This window comes from Fusarium keratoplasticum, chromosome 11 (genome assembly GCF_025433545.1).
Source record: "Fusarium keratoplasticum isolate Fu6.1 chromosome 11, whole genome shotgun sequence".
NCBI lineage: Eukaryota > Fungi > Ascomycota > Sordariomycetes > Hypocreales > Nectriaceae > Fusarium > Fusarium keratoplasticum.
Window position 1 is genome coordinate 167,524 of NC_070539.1, and position 20,980 is coordinate 188,503.

Below are 20,980 nucleotides of genomic sequence, written 5' to 3' on the forward strand. Positions count from 1 at the left end.
TCGCGTTTCCCTTTTATAACCTTTTTAAAAGAGGGATCTCATATACTATCTCGTGATCTTAATAATATAGAAAATAATAAGGGCAAATAATTAATTGATAGTAATAATGATTATGCCGAGGAAGAAAGCCTAAAGCTCCCCTTTCTTATTATGACCGATGAAGAAGATGATAATAATCAGAGGCCGCGGCCTCTGACCTTTTTCTACGTATAAGAAATTGCCCAACGGCCCAAAACGGCTTAGCACTCATTTTCCCCAACTCAATACGTACAAAGAAGTTGTCACAGGTTCTTCGGACTCTTTTCACTCCTTGTTCGGATACTTTTCGGAAACAAATTGACGGGTTGGCATATACCTTGTTGGCCTCCAAACCACATGATACTTGACGAATTGGTAGATGAGCAAGTTCTTAGTAGTTGGAAATAACAAGCTGTGTGTGACTACAGCCCCGCGTTATCCCACTAGCAGATACTCCGGCAATTTACCAGGATTAGAGTCTTATCTGTTAGTTACCTATTGTGAAAGAAGTCGCAACGAACTATAGACCAACGAGTTAATCTACCAGGGTTTACCAACAGGACTGAGTTGACTGGCTCAAATGCTTTGATGAGTCATTAAATGAATACCTGGGAAGGGTTGAATAGATGACGAGTTCTCGATACAGCCTACAAAATCTACTCTGGTAGGCCCATAGAGTTACTCACTTGACCTGGCCCGTTGATTGAAGCCGTGAAGACTCTTCCAATAGTATAGCAACGTTCATTTTTGTTCAATGGACGGAATGGTTACTAAGAAGGGCAAATTGGGTGTTATTTAAAACTACAAGAAAAAACCCGAAGTCAAGGGCCACTCTCTGTACAAGAATGGCCAAGTATCAAGAAAGAAACTCTCAAAGACGTGTCACTTGCAACAAGGAGACACCACTGGAGCTGTAAACCCGAGGAATCCAAAAATGCCGGGCTAATATCATTCTTGAATAGAGTTCTCAATAAGTAAAATTCCTGAATCAAGCCCTTGAACCTGGAACTCCATCAAGAACATCGGTAATAGCCGCTACCTCAAACTTATACCGCCCGTAGAAGATATAGTATACAATACCAAATAGGACCCAGCCGGTCATAACAACGATGGAATAATTCATGCTCTGGGGAATGACTGGCATCGAACTGGGGAAAACACTGAAGATGATGACAACAGTAATCCAGATCAGGCTGATGACGTTTGCCACAGGACCAAAGATGGGGCCCAGTTTGAAAGGGCCGTAATCATTGGAACCGATGATACGGCCTCTAGCCCACATCATCTGGATGATAGGGAGAGCATAGCTTGAGTACATGCCAATGATAGCCATAGACAGGATAGCGTTAAAAGCTGTGGTATTGCCAAGGTAGATGAAGCCAAGCAACATCTGAAGGACAGTGACCAGCACGACAGCGTGAACGGGTATCTGAAGGCTCTTGTTGACTTTGCTGAGGTGCCTGTCGAAGGGAGTAGACTTGTCACGAGCAAAAGCCCACAGCGTTCGGGAGGTGGATGTTACACCTGCAACCGAGGCTGCGATGGCGATTGATATAATGACAACAGACATGACAGTGGCTCCGGCTCGGCTTTTGGTCACGTCGAGGAAGATTTGCATGAATGGGAAGCCTGTGGGTGTTTGTAGAAGTGACTCGAGAGGACCGGTCGAGAAGAGGAGCACGGTGGCGTAGATTAGACCCATGAGTCCGTTGACGGAGACACTGCCAACCATGGCAAGAGGGACGTTTCGGCTCGCATTAGGCATTTCCTCTGCCAAGTGACATGCTGCATCGTAACTGATCAACGTTGAGTAGTTAGAGACGGATCAATGTTTGAAACTTGAGCTTTATGACAAAACTTACCCAAGATAGGGGTACACAGCACTCAGGAGTCCAACAAGCCAGGAAACTCCATCACTAGACCAGCCGCTTGAGTTTGTGAATTCGGTAAAGACAAAGGAGGCCGAGTTCTTGGGAGCCATGACGCCCAAGACGATAAGAATCGAGACGAAACCCGCTACGTGAAGGACACCTGGGCAGAGTCAGCATCGCATGCCCCCAAGCAGGAGGTTCGCACGAACCGGAGATGGTGTTGGTCGTTGGCAGCAGCCTGTGGCCCCAGATATTCATGACCAACGCATATGTGAGGATAGCCCAGTAAAAGAGCATACCCTGCCAGCGCTGAGGGATATAAGAGTCAGAGTTTACGATGATCAGAGACTGGGTCTGCAGGCCAGCTGCAAAAGCGGCAGAGGAAGTCAGGACGATTTGACCTCCGATGGAGATCCATCCTGTCATATAAGCCAAGGGGGATCGGATCGAGAGCGGAGAGAGGGCTGCGACCCAGTGGTACTGGCCTAGAAAGGAGGGTTATGTGAGTTTCACCCTGGTCAGTGAAAGGCTGGTTGAACTTACCACCAGCAGTGGGATAGATCGAGGCGATTTCTCCCAAGGAACAAGCAATGCAGATGGTGGAAAACGTGGATAGAAGCCTATGTAAACCGCGTTAAAGGGGCTCCTCTGAGTTTTTCCAAGGCAACTTACAGGTTGTAAAACAGACACGGCGCTCCTCCGCTAATCAGGGCCGTAGCAATGACAGTCGACAACGCTTCCCAGGTTGCCATGAGGCAGACGCAGAGAGCACCAAGAGCAAACAGGGAGTATGATCTCTCAAGCTCCTGCTGGTGGCCCATCTGGGCCAGGCGAAGAGCGTCATCATCCTGAGGATGCTTCGAGACCGAGTTTGTTCGGGTCCGAGTCGCAGTGATACCGTCTTTCTCCATGATTGCGGTATTGGCATGAAGCCTGATGATGAAAAATCACCATCTGCCTACCTATGGACAAGGCTATGTTTTGTACTGTAGCCAAACGTGTCGGAATCGGAACCCTCGCCTCCTGAGATTGCGGGGTAGATTGCGTGTTACCACATCGAGGCTGGCATTATCTGGGACAAGAGATAGCCGGCTAGGCCATGCCGCTTGTTGCATGGGTGGCATTGCTGATAAGACACTTCCACACGCACACAAAAGTCGCTTATCTAGGAATTCATGAGCTATGTTTCCGAGCGCCTTATCAATCACTCGTCGCACCAAGCGCAAAACAGTGCTGATCTACTGCATGCCATCCTCTATGGCAGAGCTTACAGGGGGCATAGCTGACCTGAAGGTCGTTTTAGTGACACCAAAGCCTGGAGATGCTCCCCAGATCGCGGGCGGCTCGGAAACGAGCCCGAGAGTCCTCAAAATCTGGGGAAGGCTGGTCATATGTCCCTTAATCTGCATGACTCGATCTCTTCCCCGCAGATCGTTAAAGGCTAAGGCTGGAGGCGAGGAACGGCAATTGGCAACGAGATGATTGGCTCGAGCGTACCCTTCTCTGCAGAGTATCGTACAACGGTCGGGCAATATTCCAATGTTTGACCTAAGGGCCTCGGAATTGAAGGTTTTGATTCCGAGGTGTTTTGGCCCGTGTGGCCACGATGGACCTTCGGACCCAGGTAATTCGCTATCAACGGACATTCGGACTTTGCAGGGATCCCTAGTGAGTTTTTCACCCCGGATCTGATTCATGGTCTTACCATAAGTGGTTTAAATGGTCGGCATTAAGTGGTCTAGAGTTCAGCAAGGCCATCCAAGGGTAGGCAACTGAGTCGTTGAAGAAAATTTTGTGACACTGAATGTAATACTTATCATGACTACGTGGATATATTGCGTTGCACTCATGTTTGAGCTTCATCAAATGCCGCAAAGATAACATTTATCTAATGGCCTCGTATTCACTATCTTTTCGCGGTTTTGTCAGTAATGGTAGTGGGATGTGGGATACCGGTGAACTCCACTGAGTTGAGTTTTTCTTGTGGCGAAGGACTTACAAATCACCGCCTTGATGGATTGCTGGCTCGTCGGGTGTCAAGGAAATTGATCAAGGAGATATTAGTTGGGTAGAATGGAATTAGCCAATAGGCCGTTGACTTGTGATCTCTAACTCGAGCAGTGTGAACAATTCGCCGTTTGCTGTTACTGATATCCGGCAGATCATGGACTGGCCTCTGCTCCATCATGTAGGCCGCTATAATGTTGCCAGAGGCACATTATGTCGGAGGGATTTCCGCTGAGTTCGTTGGGAATCAATTATGCGTTCTTGGTAGCACTATTAATGGCGAAAACAAGATAAAATTAGGCATTGGGGTCGAGAATGAGGAAAGACATGTTGGCGGCTCTCCATAAGAGGCGAGGTATGAGCGTCATCACGAGTAGTATAGACCATTATGACACGTCGTGGTATAGAATTAGCCTATGAATACTTTTACTATACAGCGGAATCGGGTGGTTAGAAAGCCAGTCGGACTCTAGAAAATGGCAGGGCCAACAGGGGCCTCCAAGGATGAAGAGCCGTATACACATGGGGAACTTTGATCACGTTTATGTTTTGCACATTCGGTATTCGTTCTTTTTAAACTCATTCTGTATTTAAAACTTGCATAAAAGAATATCAGATGCTTTATCGACCCTACTTAAACTAGCGAGATGTTCTTGACAATCTCTATGGGTTCCATCAACAGTACACGCTCTCTTCGTACACAAGACTTGAACAACAACGCTCTAATCATTCTCAAACCAAATACACAAAGTTTTTACAGCTTGTTCTCCTTGCAACAAGCATCTGCGTACCTAGAACCCAAATCCTTGTTCGAGGGAACATCGAGCGCAGGGTTCGCAGTAAAGAAGTCGGCGGGAGTAAGCGAGACCTGCAGGATCTCAACAGGCCTAGAATGACAAACTTGTTAGCAACAGATTCTTCCAAAGGGTATTTCGGGGTGTTGATGACTTACATGACAGGCCAGTCCTCGACACGGGGGTTATGGGTCAGGCCAAAGCAACTCCACAAGACGACATCCTCGTTCAGCACATCGTCGTCTCGCGCAGCAGCATCTGCAACACCACCAATCTCATCCTTGCTCAGCAAAGTATACCGACCACCAGCATACAACTCGTCGTCCTTGTGCTTAGTAACCCAGAGATGGTGCTTGGCGAACAAAGCACGTCGAGCTTGAGTGCTTCGAGGGTCTGCGAGCAGCTTTTGTGTAGCGGGTGTGATGACCTTGTAGGCAATAGGCTTGCCCGAAACAGGGTTGAGCTTGTTCGTGTTCTGAATCTTAAAGACTCGATTGTTCAAAGGCTCAACATCGTATCCTCCCGACTTGGCGATAGGGACCTGACGGACTTCGTAGAGGTTGCCTTGAGGGTTGGAGTAAGGGTTCATCGCCACCGGCAGACTCTCTTCCTGGACGACGGTATTGCGGCTGCCGTCGATAGCAGGGTCGATTCTCACACAGAACACATGTTGATGGTTCTGTGCCAACGCTCCTGGGTTAACGACATTGCCCCAAGGCGCAGTTTTGCCCTCGTCAATGTTGACGACCGAAACAATACCAGTTGCGCGGGCCTCCACCATGATTCCAGCAGCTTGGTCGAGCTTGAAGTTGAAGATGTATTCGTAGTTGGCAAGGGTGATGATGAACTGGATAACCAGTTCTCGGCGGCGAGTAACGACAGCTCGACCGGTTCGCCAGTTGGTATGCTTCCAATTGATGCCATTATCTTGCTCATGAAGACAGATAACATTCTTGGTGATCTGGGGCTTACCCTCGTGATCAACAAGTACACCATCAAAGTACTAAAACATATAAGTCTTGGTTCAATGCTGTTCAGGGAACCCAACTTACCTTGATGACACCCAAGCAATCACAGCCCAGAGTCAAGTTGTTCACAGCGTTGCCGAGACCTCCGTCGCCAAAGTCAAAGGCCTGCTTTCGGTGGTAAGGGTTTCGCGGGTCGGCATAGGGGACAGTCTATCGATTCAGTTAGCCTGGATTATCCAAGACCATCCACATTCTCGCTTCTCTAGACTCACCATGTCACTGATGCTGAGACGGTACAGAACGCTTCGGCCGTCATATCGCAGATCATGAAGAACAGCACCCTCACGAGGGTTGAACGAAACGCGGAACTGCCACTTCTGCCATCGGATGAGATTTCCGTCGTCAATTTTGAAGCTAGGTCCGTAAGGCTGAACCACGGTGAGGGGCTTCAAATCTTGTCTGGTGCCACCGGGGAGAAGTTCCGGCACATATTCGCTGTCGGTGCAATGATCGACGATACCCGCATAGTTCGATCGTTCTGTCAGAGAATCACCTCCACCACCTGTAGCAGGGGTCTCAATGCGAACAACCTCGAGGTTGTGGATGTTGACCACAGGGATGATGGGCAACGGGTAGGCGTAAAAGTTGGAGTCGGGGTTTCCACTTCTTTGAGCGAACATCAGTGCTTGGAATAGCCGGTCGTCTCCATCTCTGGGATCGGGGGCGCCAAATGGCCAAGGCTCGATGACGAGTTCGAATCCAGCTGGGAGCTTCAAGTCGGCGACCTTTGCTTGGACTTCTGCGTTCTCTGTGACGCACTTGACCAATTGGTCGAATTCCCACCTGAAACAGAGTCAGCAAGAAAATAGTACAAGAAGGGGTAATAGCTGAACTGACACTGAGAGACTAGCTTGGCTCTTGGCGTCGATGACCTTCTTCTCAGTGATGTTGGCTGCCCTAAGATCGACGACCGTCTCATGATATTGAGGCACACGTGAACTTCCGATAACATCGTACCAAGCTTGGGCCAATCGCGCCGGGCGCTGCGAAGATGCAGTGAGCTTTCCAGAATGCTCAAGCTCCAGGTAAGCTTCAACCTCGGCCTTGGGAGGCTCAAGGAGGAAGATGACGCGGAAGTTGAGGAGCGTGTCGGGGTGAGCCTGGCGAATCACATCTCGCGCCAAGGCCGTCTCGTCGAGACTCAATTGAGACAGGGGATGTGGGATGCGAGCCATTGTGGGCAGATGGACAATGGATTGTGATGATGCACGGTCAATTGGATTGTTGATTGAGTTGTATTGTTGTGGCGTGATGGGAGAATAAGTACCTTCTTATGCGGAATCCTATTCCGATGCTTCCTGATACCGATTCCTGAGCTTCGCCGCTGTACTGTGAAGTCTTCTCCACTTACTGACGAGTTCCTCTGAAAATGTGTCGGACTTTCAGATGTCCGCGTTGACGGACCTTCGGACTTTCGGACTGTTCTGTCACGACTCAGCAACATGTCTTTACCCAAAAGCAGCTAGACTCGGACTTACCCCTATCGTTAAGCTTGTGGAGTGCTGCGCGTATCCTTGATCCTGGCGTGATAGATTGCGTTGCTGAATGCGGTAGATTCAAGAGATTCATCTTGTCTGCTTATCATGATTTGATTGCTCCAGACTCTCACAACCAGCAAAGAGATCTGGTCGAGATTCAGGCTCTGGCCCCGGCCTCCGCGGAGCCGAGCAAACTACCCGAGATCTCACCCTCGCCTATCGTGTCATTATCTTCTTTCCCGGCATTTCGTGTGATTTCGACTCACTGGTCAATGTAGTGTACCAAGACCATGCACCGTAGGATCTGGACAGCGGTCACCTTAAGGTTTCTCATCCGTTATCGCGGTGGCAAGGGTTATGGCATCATCGCCGGCCAGGTTCTTGTTGGCTCGTTCTCATACGAGGCGGGTCCATGCAATCTGAGCGTGCCCACGACAAGTCGCTATCATGATCACTCTCTCCATGGCAGCCACAACGCCAGCAACAGCTTCGACAGCAGCGTGCCCGGCGCTATCTAAATTCAGGTTCTCTCGGAGTGCTGGCTGATAACCTCATCTTCCCATCCATCGCGACGCTGGCCATGATTGTGGACTCTGATCCGCTTGGACCACCAGCACGACAGGGAGGAGAACATGGCTACCCTAGATCACAAAACAAGGTGAGGATAGAAAGAGATGAACTGCGAATTAAGGATATTTATGAATACTTTGGTGGGGCTTCTTCCGTTTCATTGTTGATAGGTTCGTGCTTCGCATGGGCTTGTTTTACCGGGTTAACCATCATGGATCCCTGGCCAGATAAACGACCTTATTTTACCCTTGAGTCACAACTTGAAGATGAAGGCAGTCTGTCACATAACGTGACACCAAGTTTAGAATGGACACTCTTATAAGCGACTTGATTATATTAAATTACCAAGGAATGTCAAGAATTGTAAGTTATATCCTGCGAATCCCTCAACCATGGTTGGATTCATCATCCTTGCCATTTACATCGCAACTCTTACGTATAGATAATTGCTGCTTCTCGGATACACACCATCACCTCGTCCACTGTTCAGAGCAGGTTTGCGGCAACCAAGATAGCAACCCATGCCGAAAGAGCTGGAGAAACGAATCGGCTGGCTGCACCCGTTACAACAACAGGCGACTCCTCAGTCGCGGTGGGTTCAGGTACGGTGACCAGCGTAGTTGGGCTTGGGACGGCAGCCTGAGACTCGCTTCCAGGGGGGTACGAGGGCTCTTCGACTCCCTCGGGACAGTGCCAGTGATCGCCATGCGCGACACACTCGGTGGCTTCAGCCTCATCACCAGAGCTGGACTGCTCTTGTCCTGGAGGGTAAGCGGGCTCTTCGACTCCCTCAGGGCAATGCCAGTGGTCGCCATGTGCGACACACTCCGCAGAAGCACCATCGCCTGTGTGCTCACCACCAGAGGTAGATTGGCTGCTTGACTCTTCTCCCGGGGGGTAAGCCGGTTCTTCAACTCCCTCCGGGCAATGCCAGTGGTCGCCGTGAGCTACACACTCAGTAGAAGCACCTTCGCCAGAGCCGGACTCATGACCTGGCTCTTCTCCGGGGGCGTAAGAAGGTTCTTCAACTCCCTCAGGGCAGTGCCAGTGATCTCCATGTGCGGTACATTCTGTGGCTCCAGCATCACCGCTAGGGCCACCATCGCCGCCGGATTCGTTACCTGGTTCTTCTCCTGGGGCATAAGGGGGCTCCTCAACGCCTTCAGGACAATGCCAGTGGTCGCCGTGGGCAACGCACTCAGTAGCAGAGCCATCGCCGGAGCCATCGCCGGAGCCATCACCAGAGCCGGCCTCCTTACCAGGCTCTTCTCCTGGAGCGTAGGGTGGTTCTTCAACTCCTTCGGGGCAGTGCCAGTGATCGCCATGAGCCACACACTCAGTACCCTCGGCATCGCCACCAGCGTGGTTATCACCAGAGCCGGACTGGTTGCCTGGTTCTTCTCCCGGAGCGTAAGGGGGCTCTTCGACTCCCTCAGGACAATGCCAGTGGTCACCGTGAGCAACACACTCACCGGCGGCACCGTCATCGCTGCCAGAGTGACCGCTCGAGTTATCACCATCACCACCAGGCTCTTGTCCTGGGGGGTAAGGAGGCTCCTCAACGCCTTCGGGGCAATGCCAGTGGTCGCCGTGAGCAACACACTCTCCCGAGTCTTGGCCTCCGTCGTGTCCGCCGTCACCACCATCTCCGTTACCAGAGCCTTGACCAGGAGGGAAGGGGGGCTCTTCGACTCCATCAGGACAGTGCCAATGATCACCATGAGCGACACACTCCCCAGAATCTTCGCCACCGTTTCCGTTGTCAGAACCTTGGCCGGGAGGGAAAGGAGGCTCCTCGACTCCATCGGGGCAGTGCCAGTGGTCTCCATGAGCAACGCACTCTCCTGGGTCTTGGCCGCCATTGTGTCCATCATCATCACCATCTCCATTGTCGGAGCCTTGACCAGGAGGGAAGGGGGGCTCTTCAACACCTGGTGGGCAGTGCCAGTGGTCGCCATGAGCTGTACACTCGGTGCTGCCTGTAGGGGACGGGTTCGTACCGCTGGTGGGTTTGGCGGGTGGGTTGGTAGGCTCCTCCACACCGGGAGGACAATGCCAGTGGTCACCGTGGGGAGTGCACCCGTTGTTACCACCTGTAGGAGAGGGCTTTGTGCTAGACTCCTGAGTGGGTGGTGTTGTGGGTTCCTCTACACCTGGAGGGCAATGCCAATGGTCGCCATGGGGGGAGCAAGTTCCTGTTGGCTTATCGTTGCCCGTCGTGGCAGTCGACTTAGATGTGATGACAGGTGGGGGTGTTGTAGGTTCTTCGACACCAGGGGGGCAGTGCCAATGGTCACCATGAGGGGAACATGTACCAGTGGGCTCGTCCTTGCCTGTGGTCTTGGTTGTCTTGGATGTAATGACGGGAGGAGGAGTTGTAGGCTCTTCGACGCCAGGGGGGCAATGCCAGTGATCGCCGTGAGGAGAGCAGGTTCCTGTGGGCTCATCCTTACCCGTAGTCACGGTTGACTTGGAAGTGATGATAGGAGGAGGAGTCGTAGGCTCCTCAACCCCAGGGGGGCAATGCCAGTGATCTCCGTGGGGGGAACAAGTTCCCGTAGGTTCATCCTTACCTGTGGTCACAGTTGACTTGGACGTGATGATCGGGGGAGGTGTGGTGGGCTCCTCCACACCTGGGGGACAATGCCAGTGGTCACCATGAGGAGAGCAGGTTCCCGTTGGCTCCTTTGGGGGAGTTGTCGTCCCCTGTGAGGGCGGCGTAGTTGGCTCTTCAACTCCTGGCGGGCAGTGCCAGTGATCTCCATGAGGGGAACAAGTTCCTGTGGGCTCTTTTGGGGTAGTTGTAGTCTCCTGCGGCGGAGGTGTTGTTGGCTGTTCAACTCCAGGAGGGCAATGCCAGTGATCACCGTGAGGAGAGCAAGTTCCTGTGGGCTCCTTCGGGGGAGATGTTGTTGTCTCCTGTGGAGGAGGCGTCGTAGGCTCTTCGACTCCAGGAGGGCAATGCCAATGGTCCCCATGGGGCGAACAAGTTCCCGTGGGTTCCTGCTGAGGAGGTGTAGTTGGCTCTTCAACTCCCGGGGGACAATGCCAGTGATCTCCGTGAGGAGAACAGGTTCCTGTTGGACTATCGGTGGTTCGGGTGATGCAAGTCGTCCGTGTGGATGTCTTGGTGGTGATATCGTATCCTTCGGACGACAAGGCGTTGGAATCGTAGAACAAAGTGTTGGTAACAGTTATGACGCCGGTGCTTCGAGTGTACGTGCCCTCTGAGGAATACCAGAGAACAGAGTAACCTGAGAAAACCGCACCCGAGGTTGAGTACTTTGGATTCATGTACCGAAGGAAGGTTCTGGAGTCCTCCAGGTTCGTCTTGAGAGTTACCAATTGAGGAACTGCGGTGGTGGTAGGGCTGATCTGGGTCAGTATCTGATACTGGCATCATAGCAGGGCCATTAGAGGCACGAAAAGTACTCCAAGCCAACGCAGTACTTACAAGCAAGTTGTTGCTGGGGCAGCGGTGATAGTTGGCTGGGGTTGCGCAGTAGGTTGACCAGGAGGCGTGGTGGGCGGCTGCACACCAGGAGGACAATGCCAATGGTCATCATGAGGGGTGCATGCCTCTTCAGCCTGGGGGCGTGGTCGTGCGGAAGCATTCCATGCCTGAGAAAGGCAAGTAGCCAGGAAGAACTTGACTAGATGCATCTTGACATGCATGCTTTTGCACGCGAGTTGTTGCAACAGAGGGAACCTTGCTGGCCCAGTGAAAGCGCCTTGCGTGCGTCTTCCTGGTGCAGGTTGGAGAGAAAGACCTCGTTGGGTTGGCAAGTAGAGGCTGCTGAGGAAGGGGGAGGAAATCGTAGAATGAGCGGGAAGTAGAGCAACTTATATTTGCAAGCTGTTCGTGTTCACGACGGACCGATGGTGCTCATGTTTGGAGAAACAAAACCTCCATCACCAACATCACACAGTCGTCGCGATATTGTTCCTGGTCAGAAGACCGAGCTGAATCCCTTGATGGTTTCTTGGCGCGGGATGTCGCCCACGCAGTACCTTGCTGGTTAAGCCACGTCCTTGATTATCGCGAGGAGAGAGGGGATTCAGTGTCTCAATTGGTCGCGTTGTTAACTCACAAAGGTCAGAACCAGAGATACTGCATCTTCCCCTCTCTTGCCAGACGGACTTGGATGAGCTTGATGCTGCTCGTGGTTCTGCTCCTCGCATCAAGTTGCATTTGGACACGCCGACGGTCCGGTCATGGTTCAACGCTCAAGTACAAATAGAAGAGATAAATCCTGCAAAACGACGAGAAGAAACAACCAAGCCTCATCAAAAACCCAAGCGGAATCACCTTTCTCCCCTCTCTTCTTAACAAAATCTCAAGATGAAGACCACCTTCCTTGCCCTCGTCAGCCTCTCCCTCTCGGCCGTCATGGCGCTCCCAGCCAATACCCTGGTTCGCCGCGACGATTGCCCCATTGAGTACCCGGAACTGTCTTGCAGCCAACACACTTACAACGGCGACGCAGAGTACTTCTGCTGCCCTTCCGTCTTTGGAGGTGATGTCTACGCGCTCTGCGGAGAGGAGTGCCACCTCATCGGTAGCACCCATGGATTCACTTGCCCCGATGCCGCCGATCAGGGCTGGCACTGTCACGCACACTAGGTGGAGTAAGACACAAACAAGGATTGCCAGTTGACCGGACTGTCGGCTAACTTAACGACAAGGTCGACACCCAAGCGAAGAGAGAGCCCCACGAACACCCACTTCTCGTTGGTTGCCTTGTGACGACAAGGCCGACAAGGGATATAAGGAAGAGGGGAGGAAGAGGGGAGGAAGAGGGGATTGAAAATTGCAATGTTCATTTCTGTTCATCTCATGATTGATGTCGCTCGTTTTACGTTTTATGAAGTACATACTTAGCCAGAGCTCCAATGAATAAACTCAGTCCGGACTGACTCAACTGCCCCATAATCATAACCGGGTACCTGGATGTCGCAACTCCATTACAAAGACCAAGCTTCCGATTCATCCGCCCGTCAAGGAACGGTCTAACTACCAAGACAGGCAGGTGCCTGGCCAACCATGTTGGTGGGCTCATGGACATGAACTATCAGAAGGCTGGGAACGCCACAACTACCCGTCCACCTTGATGGCCACAGCTTGCATCTGTCCCCTGCAGAGCTAAGCATCATAGTAAGCTTAAAAATAAAGACAGACTGGTCAGGAACAAAGGTGGGCCTTACTCACGGCTCTAAATACTAGCATTGCTGGAAAAAAAAGAGGGATTTTTGCGCCTGATGCGTCAATGAGCCCAAATGCAGCCTTTCGTACTCGGCTATTTCGGAGGACCATGATAGATAGCTGAGTTGTCCAACACTTACCTACCTCTACGGTCATAACTTCACTCTCTTTGCCTAAAGTAATTCCGGGCTGTAAGTTGTTCAGGACGGTATTCACGTGACACACGATAACCCTCCTCGATGAGATGCAACATCGATACCAGCTAGAGGATAAAGGCCAGATGATACCTCGTTGTCTTTCCTAGGGCTGACAATCCCGGCCATTCTGCTGCCACATTGCCTAGCATGCTTCAAGTGGCTTGATAACAACGACAAACTCAGTATCACATTTATCCATCGTTCAAGGTCTTCATTGACTTTATTGTTCCTGTGCTGGTTTCATGCGGATGACCTTGTCGCAGTTCAAGATACACATTGGGTCGAAGGCACTCTTCATCTACGGGAGCATTAGCAAACAATCATCTCTGGAAACGGGATAATACTCACAGCCCTCATGGTGTCCACAGTCTCTTTCCCAAGCTCCTTCTCCAAATAGTCTCTCTTCACAAGACCAATTCCATGCTCGCCAGTTGCGGTGCCCTTCATCTCAATCGCCATATCTACCATCCGATGTACAACCGCTTCAGCAATAGGTCTCTTCTCCTCCGGGAACAAGAGTAATGTGTGAAAGTTCCCATCTCCCACATGTCCGACGATCGAACCCATAAGGCCAGACTTTTCAATGTCAGCCTTGGCGAGCTCGATAATGTCCGGGAGTCTGCTCAGCGGAACAGCAACATCTGTAGTCCAGACTTTGTCTGTTGGCGATTGACGCTGGGCAAGCATGCTCCACAAAGCAGCTTTTCTCGCGGACCACAGCTCATTCCGCTCGGATTCGTCAGAGGCAAACGTGTATGTCGAGCTGCCGTTTCTCTTGGTGATCTCTCCAACCTTTTTGGCGATATGCTTGACGATGAAGTCGTCACTGCCGGCGAACTTGAAGAATAGCGTAGGCTCTTCTTTCCACTTCAGCCGCGTCAGGGCAGCTAGGTTGATGTTCCTCATCTGGACTTCGTCGAGAATCTCAACCGCTGCGACTTGGATACCGCTCGAGGCCACTTCACGTACCGCAGAGGCCGCAGCACGCAGTGTGGGAAATGTGCAGACAGCCACGACTTCGTGTGGAGGCTTCACCGCTAGCTTCAGAGTTGCTTCGGTAACCAACCCCAGAGTTCCCTCGCTTCCAACAAATACCCTTGTCAAGTCGTAACCTGCGCTGGACTTTCTTGCTCGCTGTCGCGTCTGGATGATGGTCCCATCAGCAAGTACCACCGTGAGCGACAGAACCCAATCTTTCATGGTTCCATACGCAGCTGCATTGGTCCCTGAGCAGCCAGTCCCGACCATGCCTCCTATCATGGCGCCAGGGCCTGGATCTGGAGGAAAGAAGAGTCCATGCGACGCCAACTCGTCGTTCAAATCCACCCAGCCAATTCCAGGCTGCACCGTGCAGTCGAGATCAACAGGGTTTATCTCTTTGATCTGGTTCATGCGAGTGAAGTCGATGCAGACGCCTTGGAACTGGGGAATGTATTGGCCCTCAATTGAGGTGCCACCAGAGTATGGCGTCACTGGTAAACGGCGGCGAAAGCATACTTTGACGATCTGTGAAACTTGTTCCGTTGTTTCTGGATAGAGGATGACATTCGAAAGGATGGCACTCTCTTCAGACCAGGCATATGACTGATAATCTGATCCAGAATGAGTGACGAGATCGGTTCTTTCTGACGAGATGTGATCTTTCCCAATGATCTGCTCAAACTCTACACAGGCCGCTTTGATGTTCGCTGCCGAAGTGTCGTGGTGTATCTTGGGGGTTCCGGAAAGTGGTAATGTTGATGTCTGTCGGGCTGTTTGGCCAAGCGCTGTGAAACTCGCAACACCAGCTACTGCCACTCCCAAAGAAAACAGTCCTGCAAATCGTGAGTCCAATGAGTGATAGATAATATGGCACATGAGGGATCTCATTCTTACCGAGATATTTTCCGAAATCCTTGTTAGGTCTCGGTGATGGTCTACTTGAAGTCGAGAGAGGTCGTGCTTGTCGGGAAGCGTGTCGGAGAAGTAAGCCGCCAAGTCTAGACGACGCGCGATGTCCATGTGAAGTGAGCATGGTGTGCAAGAGTTCAAAGCCCGCTTCAAGGAGAAGATTTTCCACAGGGAGAAATGGCCCAATGGCAACTTCTGGTACCAGTTCGTCTTTACTTAAATCTACCACGAAGCCCTGAGATCTGATCCAGACCCGCTCTGCTGTGGAGATCGGTGATGGCCTTCGGCTATGGAGTTGGATTTTCGGCTATGGAGGAGCCACCCTCTGTGAGTCCAACGACACCGTAATGACGCGAGTGGGCTTGGCAGCTCCGATGGAGTCATTCATCTATGGGTAGTTTGTGGGGTAATGAGGCCTTATGAGGTCCAGGCCTCGGTTCGGCGGTTATCCAGGGAGGAGGCTCAAGCCTTGGCGAACCACCGTACGGATTTCAGGGTTGTTGAGTCGCAATGTAAGAGTTAGAACTTGTCTTATTCAGTGACTAGAGCTTCCCCAAGCCCAACCCCGTGAAAACATTAATCATCGACCAAAGAGCCCATCTACTTATTTACACACAATCCGAACTCGCTATGCCCAAGTCGGCCAAAAAGTGCATGGCCTGATACTGAAGGGAATCAGGCTGAGGGAAGTCCATCACATCGCTATTATGAGATCCTGAAAAGATGCCCGTCACCAGGGATGCCGGCCAGAATCCACCAACGCGTGCCAGTTCTGGATGATGACACTCATCTTCGCGGGCATCATGCCCAAACAGAAAGCTCGAGTCTTCAACATTTAAACTTGGAGTCGAATAGTCAGGCTGCTCTGCCGGTACGGGAGTAGCTGCTATAGTGTTCTCCGCGGGGGCTTGGGCGACGCTCTCTGGCGTTATGGGTTGCCCATCCTGAGCTCGGCGTGGTTCGATCAATTCTCGGGCCTGAGCAGTCTTGTCGCCAGTATGTGGCTCGGAACGATTCAAGATGTCCATAAAGAAGTTTCGAATCCATCGGGCTAGATTATAGACTGACTCAAACTGCTTCAGGGCCAGCAAACCTGGGCGAATCTTGCAAAGGAGCTGGTCGCTTCTGGGTGGCGACATGCTACCATCAGCAGCGACTGCTATCATGGCAGAGAACAGAGCAGATACGCTTTCCATCCAAGTTAGCACATTGAGGCGATGGTAGACTAATGAAACACTCACTAAATCATGGGGAAATGCTCTGGCGTCCAGTACAGGAGCGAGTCTTCCACCAGGCCAAAGACCTGAAGAGCAGCATCGAGAATCGGTTTAGTGTCGCCGCCCCGGTTGGACTGTCTTTGTAAGCGCTGAAGAAGGTTAATGAAGTAGTAACTGGTTAACGTGAGCAGAATGATCTCGGCGACTCAAAGTAAACTCACTAGTAGCAGACTTTCAGGGTCAGTGTCAAATGATGGTCTCTTTTGGAAACATTGATTCCTTCAGAGGTCGTGTACCATGAATGGAGGGTCATCTGGATATCTTCCATGGCAGTCTGACGCACAGAAGCCTGCCTGCTTAAAGGGAGTCGTGACGGTGAACAGTGAAGAAAATACAGTCGTGCCGCTGCTCTATTAGCACCATCTTCCCATCAGCTGGCTCAGGGGCCTCGTACCGGTCTTGTTCAACTCCATCTGTGAGATTATATACCGCGCTGTCTCTGGAGTCTCGTCTGACAAATCATCCATCACCAGCTCTTCAACGTCGTGATCGAGGTCGTTGATGACCATGGGGGTGCCAGTAGAGAGGGAGGTCTGTCGATCGCGGATCTTACAGTATCTGTTAGCCATGATTTGGCGCATGGAAACCCTTTTCACTCACATAGAGGCACCACCATATACGCTTCCATCGCAACTTTTCCTGGGGCGGCATCTGGCTATCCTTGGTGCTTCTGTGATAGCCCATGCATTGTGCCGACCTGATGGCAGCTGCAAGCCACCAATGCGCATCACGGTAGGAGGTAGGATTACCGAACCAGTAGTGAAGCAGATATGAGGACAGCACCATACTTGTCCGGTCAGATTGTGTGTCCTCGTCGAATGAAGTGCTGGCCTTGTTGAAGAGATCGGAGTTAGCGTCCAATCGAGTGCTGTGACCCATTACATGCAGTATCTCCACGTCGCAATGCAGAGAAGCGACGAAGAGCACACAACGCAAGAGGGTTCCAGATACGGTCCCATCATGAAGCGACGCAGCAAAGGACTCCTTTCCGACGATCGGGCAAAAGGTGTGAAATCGGTCAAAGTATGCATGGATGAGCCGGTCCATCAAGTCGGGGCGTGGTAGGTCTGATAGCTCGGTTCGGCCTCGTGGCTGTGGTGATCTCCTGGGACAGTTTTGCCTAGGAGTATCGCGAGAGACGTTCTGAACTGTCTGGTTGCAGTCATCGATTGGGCGGTGGAAACTGGTGCAACCAGGAGCAAACCCTCTCATAAAGTAGGACGCGTACCAGCTTTCACCCACAAAACTTGGTTGAACAGTTGATGGTGAGGTGGGATTTTGCGTATGGGGTGCTCTGGGTCTTTCGTCGGGAGTCGTAACTTCAGATGGCAATTCCGATTCAAAGGGGCCGATTCTATCGATTCCATTGGGGTGACGTGAATCGGCCGCCGAGTCGTCACAACTCGCAGCATCTCGATCAGGCGGTTGAGTAATTGTTGAAGGAGGTGCTGGTGGCTCAGAATTGGCAACTGCGAGACCTTGATGCGATCCATTATCATCCTGATAGGTATACCGTCCATCCGGACCTCTGGAGTTCCAGTTAGATGACAAGATCATCAGGCGCAACTCGTGGAGATGATACCTTCGACGCTTCGACTGAATCAGGACGCATCTCGACTGATTGTTGCTCTTTCTGCATGCCGAGCAAGGAACTCCGTTGGTCCATCCGTCGCATCGGGTTCTACGCCGGTTACAACGCTCACAAGCCGTCCCCCTTCTTCTTCTTGACGCGTTGGGCGCTTGCGCTGGAGCTGGTGGACGCTGGCTGAGAGGTTCCATTTTTCTGCAAGAGTCAATTGACAGCAGCAAAACAGCAATGAGAGCCAGAGAGAGTCATGCAAGGGCGAGGAACCTGCGCAAAGATGAGCGAGATCGGTCCGCGGCCCAAAATCCGGGGCCCCGCAAAACATGGATGAAGGGGCCGGTCAAGCCCCGAAGATCCGGGGCGAGAGGACACCGATTGGTTGGATTTCCTCAAGGGCAGTCTATTCCCAGAAGGGAAATTGTACGAGGGGCCAGGATCCTTGAGGGTGTACTTTGACTGCTCAGAAATTTCGCCGACAAGCGAGTCACTTATCAGGGCTATCTTATCGCAGATGGGTGATTGGCTCGAGCCTCTCACTAGTCGATATTACCCCTCACGAGTGGTTCGGTCAACTGACAGTCGCTAAAGGCATCCATAGCCGAACATTCCATAGCCGATGGACGACGGAGGTTAGCCGATGGCACACACAACACCAGGGATGTCAGGGGTACAGAAATCTCGGACAGGACAAGGAGACCATGGATCACTTCTATGTCATGATCTCCTCTTTGGCGCATACATGTATTTAAATCTTGCTCGCGACTCATCTTAAATCACCTCCATCATCCATCCTACCCTACATTGTCCACTTCAACCAGCAGGACGATCTGCTTTCCCGATGACCATGGACGACAAATACTCCATCTCCCATCACGACAATATCGACATGTCCAAGGAAGAAGTCGAACGAGCCGAGACCGGAGGCAATGAACAACGAGACGCTCAATTCGAGAAGAGGGTTCTGCGCAAGGTCGACTGGCGACTTCTGCCCATGCTTGGCTGTCTTTACACCATCGCCCTCGTCGACCGATCCAATGTTGCTGTTGCGCGCATCTCCGGTATGGATGAAGACCTCGGCCTCGATCAAGGCAGTCGCGCCTCGATCTCCTTGATGGTCTTCTTCATCGGCTACATCATCTTTGAGATCCCTAGCAACGCCTTCATTCACAAACTTGGAGCTGCCAACTGGCTTGCGTTTCTGGCCGTGGCCTGGGGACTAGTCTCGCTTGGAATCGGATTCCTTCATAATTGGCAGGGCTTTGCGGTGCTGAGATCGTTACTTGGTGTCTTTGAAGCGGGCTTCTTTCCAGGTTAGTTGATTGAGGTGGAATATCGGCACGTCTGCTAATGCCCCCGCAGGCTGTGTCTACCTGGTCTCCTCATGGTACAGACGGTACGAGGTGCAGAAACGAATGGCTGGATTCTTCTTGACAGCGTCTGCTCTGTCTGCCTTTGCAAACATCCTCGCCTATGGCCTCATCCAGATCTCGAAGCATCACTCCTACAAAGGGTAATTGCTCCCCATCGGGTTGTTCAAGACACAAACTGACCCTCAAATGTCCAGGTGGCGATGGATCTTCATCATCGAAGGTGCCATCACGGTCGTAGCCGGCATCGGCTCCTGGTTCATTATCGTCGATTTCCCCGATTCGTCCGCCAACACATTCCTCACACCCGAAGAAAGAGCATTCGTCAAGGCCAGACTCGCAGCCGACCGTGGACCCGAGGAGCGCGAAAAGGTCACTCTGAAGGTGGTTGCTAAGACAGCTGCTGACTGGAAACCCTGGGCGTTTTCGCTCATGTACGCGGCCGGTGCTGTCGGAGTCTACGCATTCCTCTTTTTCCTGCCACTCATCCTCCGAGGTGGTCTTGGCTACTCTCTGGAGATGTCCTTCATTCTTAGCACACCACCTTCCCTCTTTTCGGTTGTCGAGGCCATGGCGATTTCATGGCTCGCTGACAAGATGAAGATGCGTGGCCCATTTGTTGTCTTCCAGGGCTTGATTGGTATTATCGGGCTTTGCATGACTGGATTTCTGGACTCACCAACTCCTCGATACATTGGGACCTTCCTGGGTGTTGCTGGAGCCAACGGTCTCGTTGTAACAACACTCGCATGGCAGGCTAACAATATCGTTGGTGACTCCCGACGCGCTGTCTCAACCGCCATCCTCATTAGCATGAGTGGTGTTGGTGGAATCTACTCAAGCATGGTTTTCCGTAAGTTTCAGGTTGGCCGACGATATCCAATGATTTTGCTGACTTTGGAGTAGGCCAGCAAGATGCCCCTAACTATCTCCCGGGCATTATTGCCGTCATGGCCATCAACATTGCCGCTGTGCTAACTGCCGTCGTCACCATGGTCCTGCTTCGATGGCAGAATCAGCGAGCCGACAAGGGAGAGGTACTATGTGAAGATAGAGAGGGATTTAGGTATACTCTATAGAGAGCTTGAAGGACTTGTATGTTACCTATTCATAGGTGAAGTAAATTGACGTTGGGGTATGTCTTTTTTAGTAGATAATGTTAACATTCAATAAGTGTCGCTAGTTATTGCAATAGCACAGAGGTATTCATTTTTGAAAGTGCGTTATTTTCTTTTAACTGTTAACATAAAAAGGTAATAAGCAAAACCTTGTCATTCATTTACCAAGCCGAAGGGACATAGTATAACGGGTGAGAACTGGGAAGGGTTGGTAGGAACTTTGGTAAATGGCGTTGTTCGAGATAGCATGGATGTGGCAGGCAGCGACTGTTTGTCCGTAACAAGGATGATGTGACCTCTGCTGCCAGGGCAGCCTTTCCCGTCCTGGATTAATGCGGCTGGTTTCTCCGGTCTGAAACCTTTCCCCGAAGCTACTCCGACCAGCTCCGTTACGGACCTGGGGTGGCATCTGCATTGTAACTTACATGTCATGGACAGGGCGCAACGATATGGGCGTCGGAGACGCTGAGGACAAGACCATTCCCCACCTGTCCAATGACTGCTCTCTGCAAGTACATCTATATTTATAACGCCGCAGTCTCGACGTCCGAGAAGACCATCAGCTGCACCTAACATC

At 51.6% G+C, this 20,980-nt stretch overlaps 5 protein-coding genes across 5 annotated transcripts; 1 reads left to right on the forward strand and 4 right to left on the reverse strand.

Moving 5' to 3' along the window:
• Positions 1 to 1,006: 1,006 nt before the first annotated feature.
• NCS57_01285800 (uncharacterized protein) lies at positions 1,007 to 2,800 on the reverse strand (the record flags this gene model as incomplete). Its single annotated transcript, XM_053062516.1, has 5 exons — positions 1,007 to 1,814; positions 1,881 to 2,049; positions 2,099 to 2,374; positions 2,433 to 2,509; positions 2,562 to 2,800. 5 exons carry the CDS (start codon positions 2,798 to 2,800, stop codon positions 1,007 to 1,009), a joined length of 1,569 nt encoding a protein of 522 aa, XP_052907411.1.
• A 1,850-nt stretch (positions 2,801 to 4,650) lies between these two features.
• On the reverse strand, positions 4,651 to 6,893 carry NCS57_01285900 (Amine oxidase; the record flags this gene model as incomplete). The annotated part of the gene is made up of 5 exons (XM_053062517.1): positions 4,651 to 4,783; positions 4,849 to 5,693; positions 5,743 to 5,868; positions 5,931 to 6,501; positions 6,556 to 6,893. 5 exons carry the CDS (start codon positions 6,891 to 6,893, stop codon positions 4,651 to 4,653), a joined length of 2,013 nt encoding a protein of 670 aa, XP_052907412.1.
• A 1,359-nt stretch (positions 6,894 to 8,252) lies between these two features.
• Positions 8,253 to 11,510, reverse strand: NCS57_01286000 (uncharacterized protein; the record flags this gene model as incomplete). The annotated part of the gene is made up of 2 exons (XM_053062518.1): positions 11,221 to 11,510; positions 8,253 to 11,136 (listed from the first exon to the last, which is right to left on the reverse strand). The coding sequence occupies exons 1-2, from the start codon at positions 11,439 to 11,441 to the stop codon at positions 8,253 to 8,255; spliced, it is 3,105 nt and encodes a 1,034-aa protein (XP_052907413.1). The 5' UTR covers positions 11,442 to 11,510.
• A 1,876-nt stretch (positions 11,511 to 13,386) lies between these two features.
• Positions 13,387 to 17,945, reverse strand: NCS57_01286100 (FAD-binding PCMH-type domain-containing protein; the record flags this gene model as incomplete). Its single annotated transcript, XM_053062519.1, has 8 exons — positions 13,387 to 13,464; positions 13,515 to 15,145; positions 15,673 to 16,244; positions 16,298 to 16,447; positions 16,495 to 16,678; positions 16,728 to 16,881; positions 16,934 to 17,861; positions 17,923 to 17,945. 8 exons carry the CDS (start codon positions 17,943 to 17,945, stop codon positions 13,387 to 13,389), a joined length of 3,720 nt encoding a protein of 1,239 aa, XP_052907414.1.
• Positions 17,946 to 18,762: 817 nt separating this feature from the next.
• On the forward strand, positions 18,763 to 20,364 carry NCS57_01286200 (MFS domain-containing protein; the record flags this gene model as incomplete). Its single annotated transcript, XM_053062520.1, has 4 exons — positions 18,763 to 19,228; positions 19,278 to 19,428; positions 19,483 to 20,138; positions 20,192 to 20,364. 4 exons carry the CDS (start codon positions 18,763 to 18,765, stop codon positions 20,362 to 20,364), a joined length of 1,446 nt encoding a protein of 481 aa, XP_052907415.1.
• Positions 20,365 to 20,980: the final 616 nt, after the last annotated feature.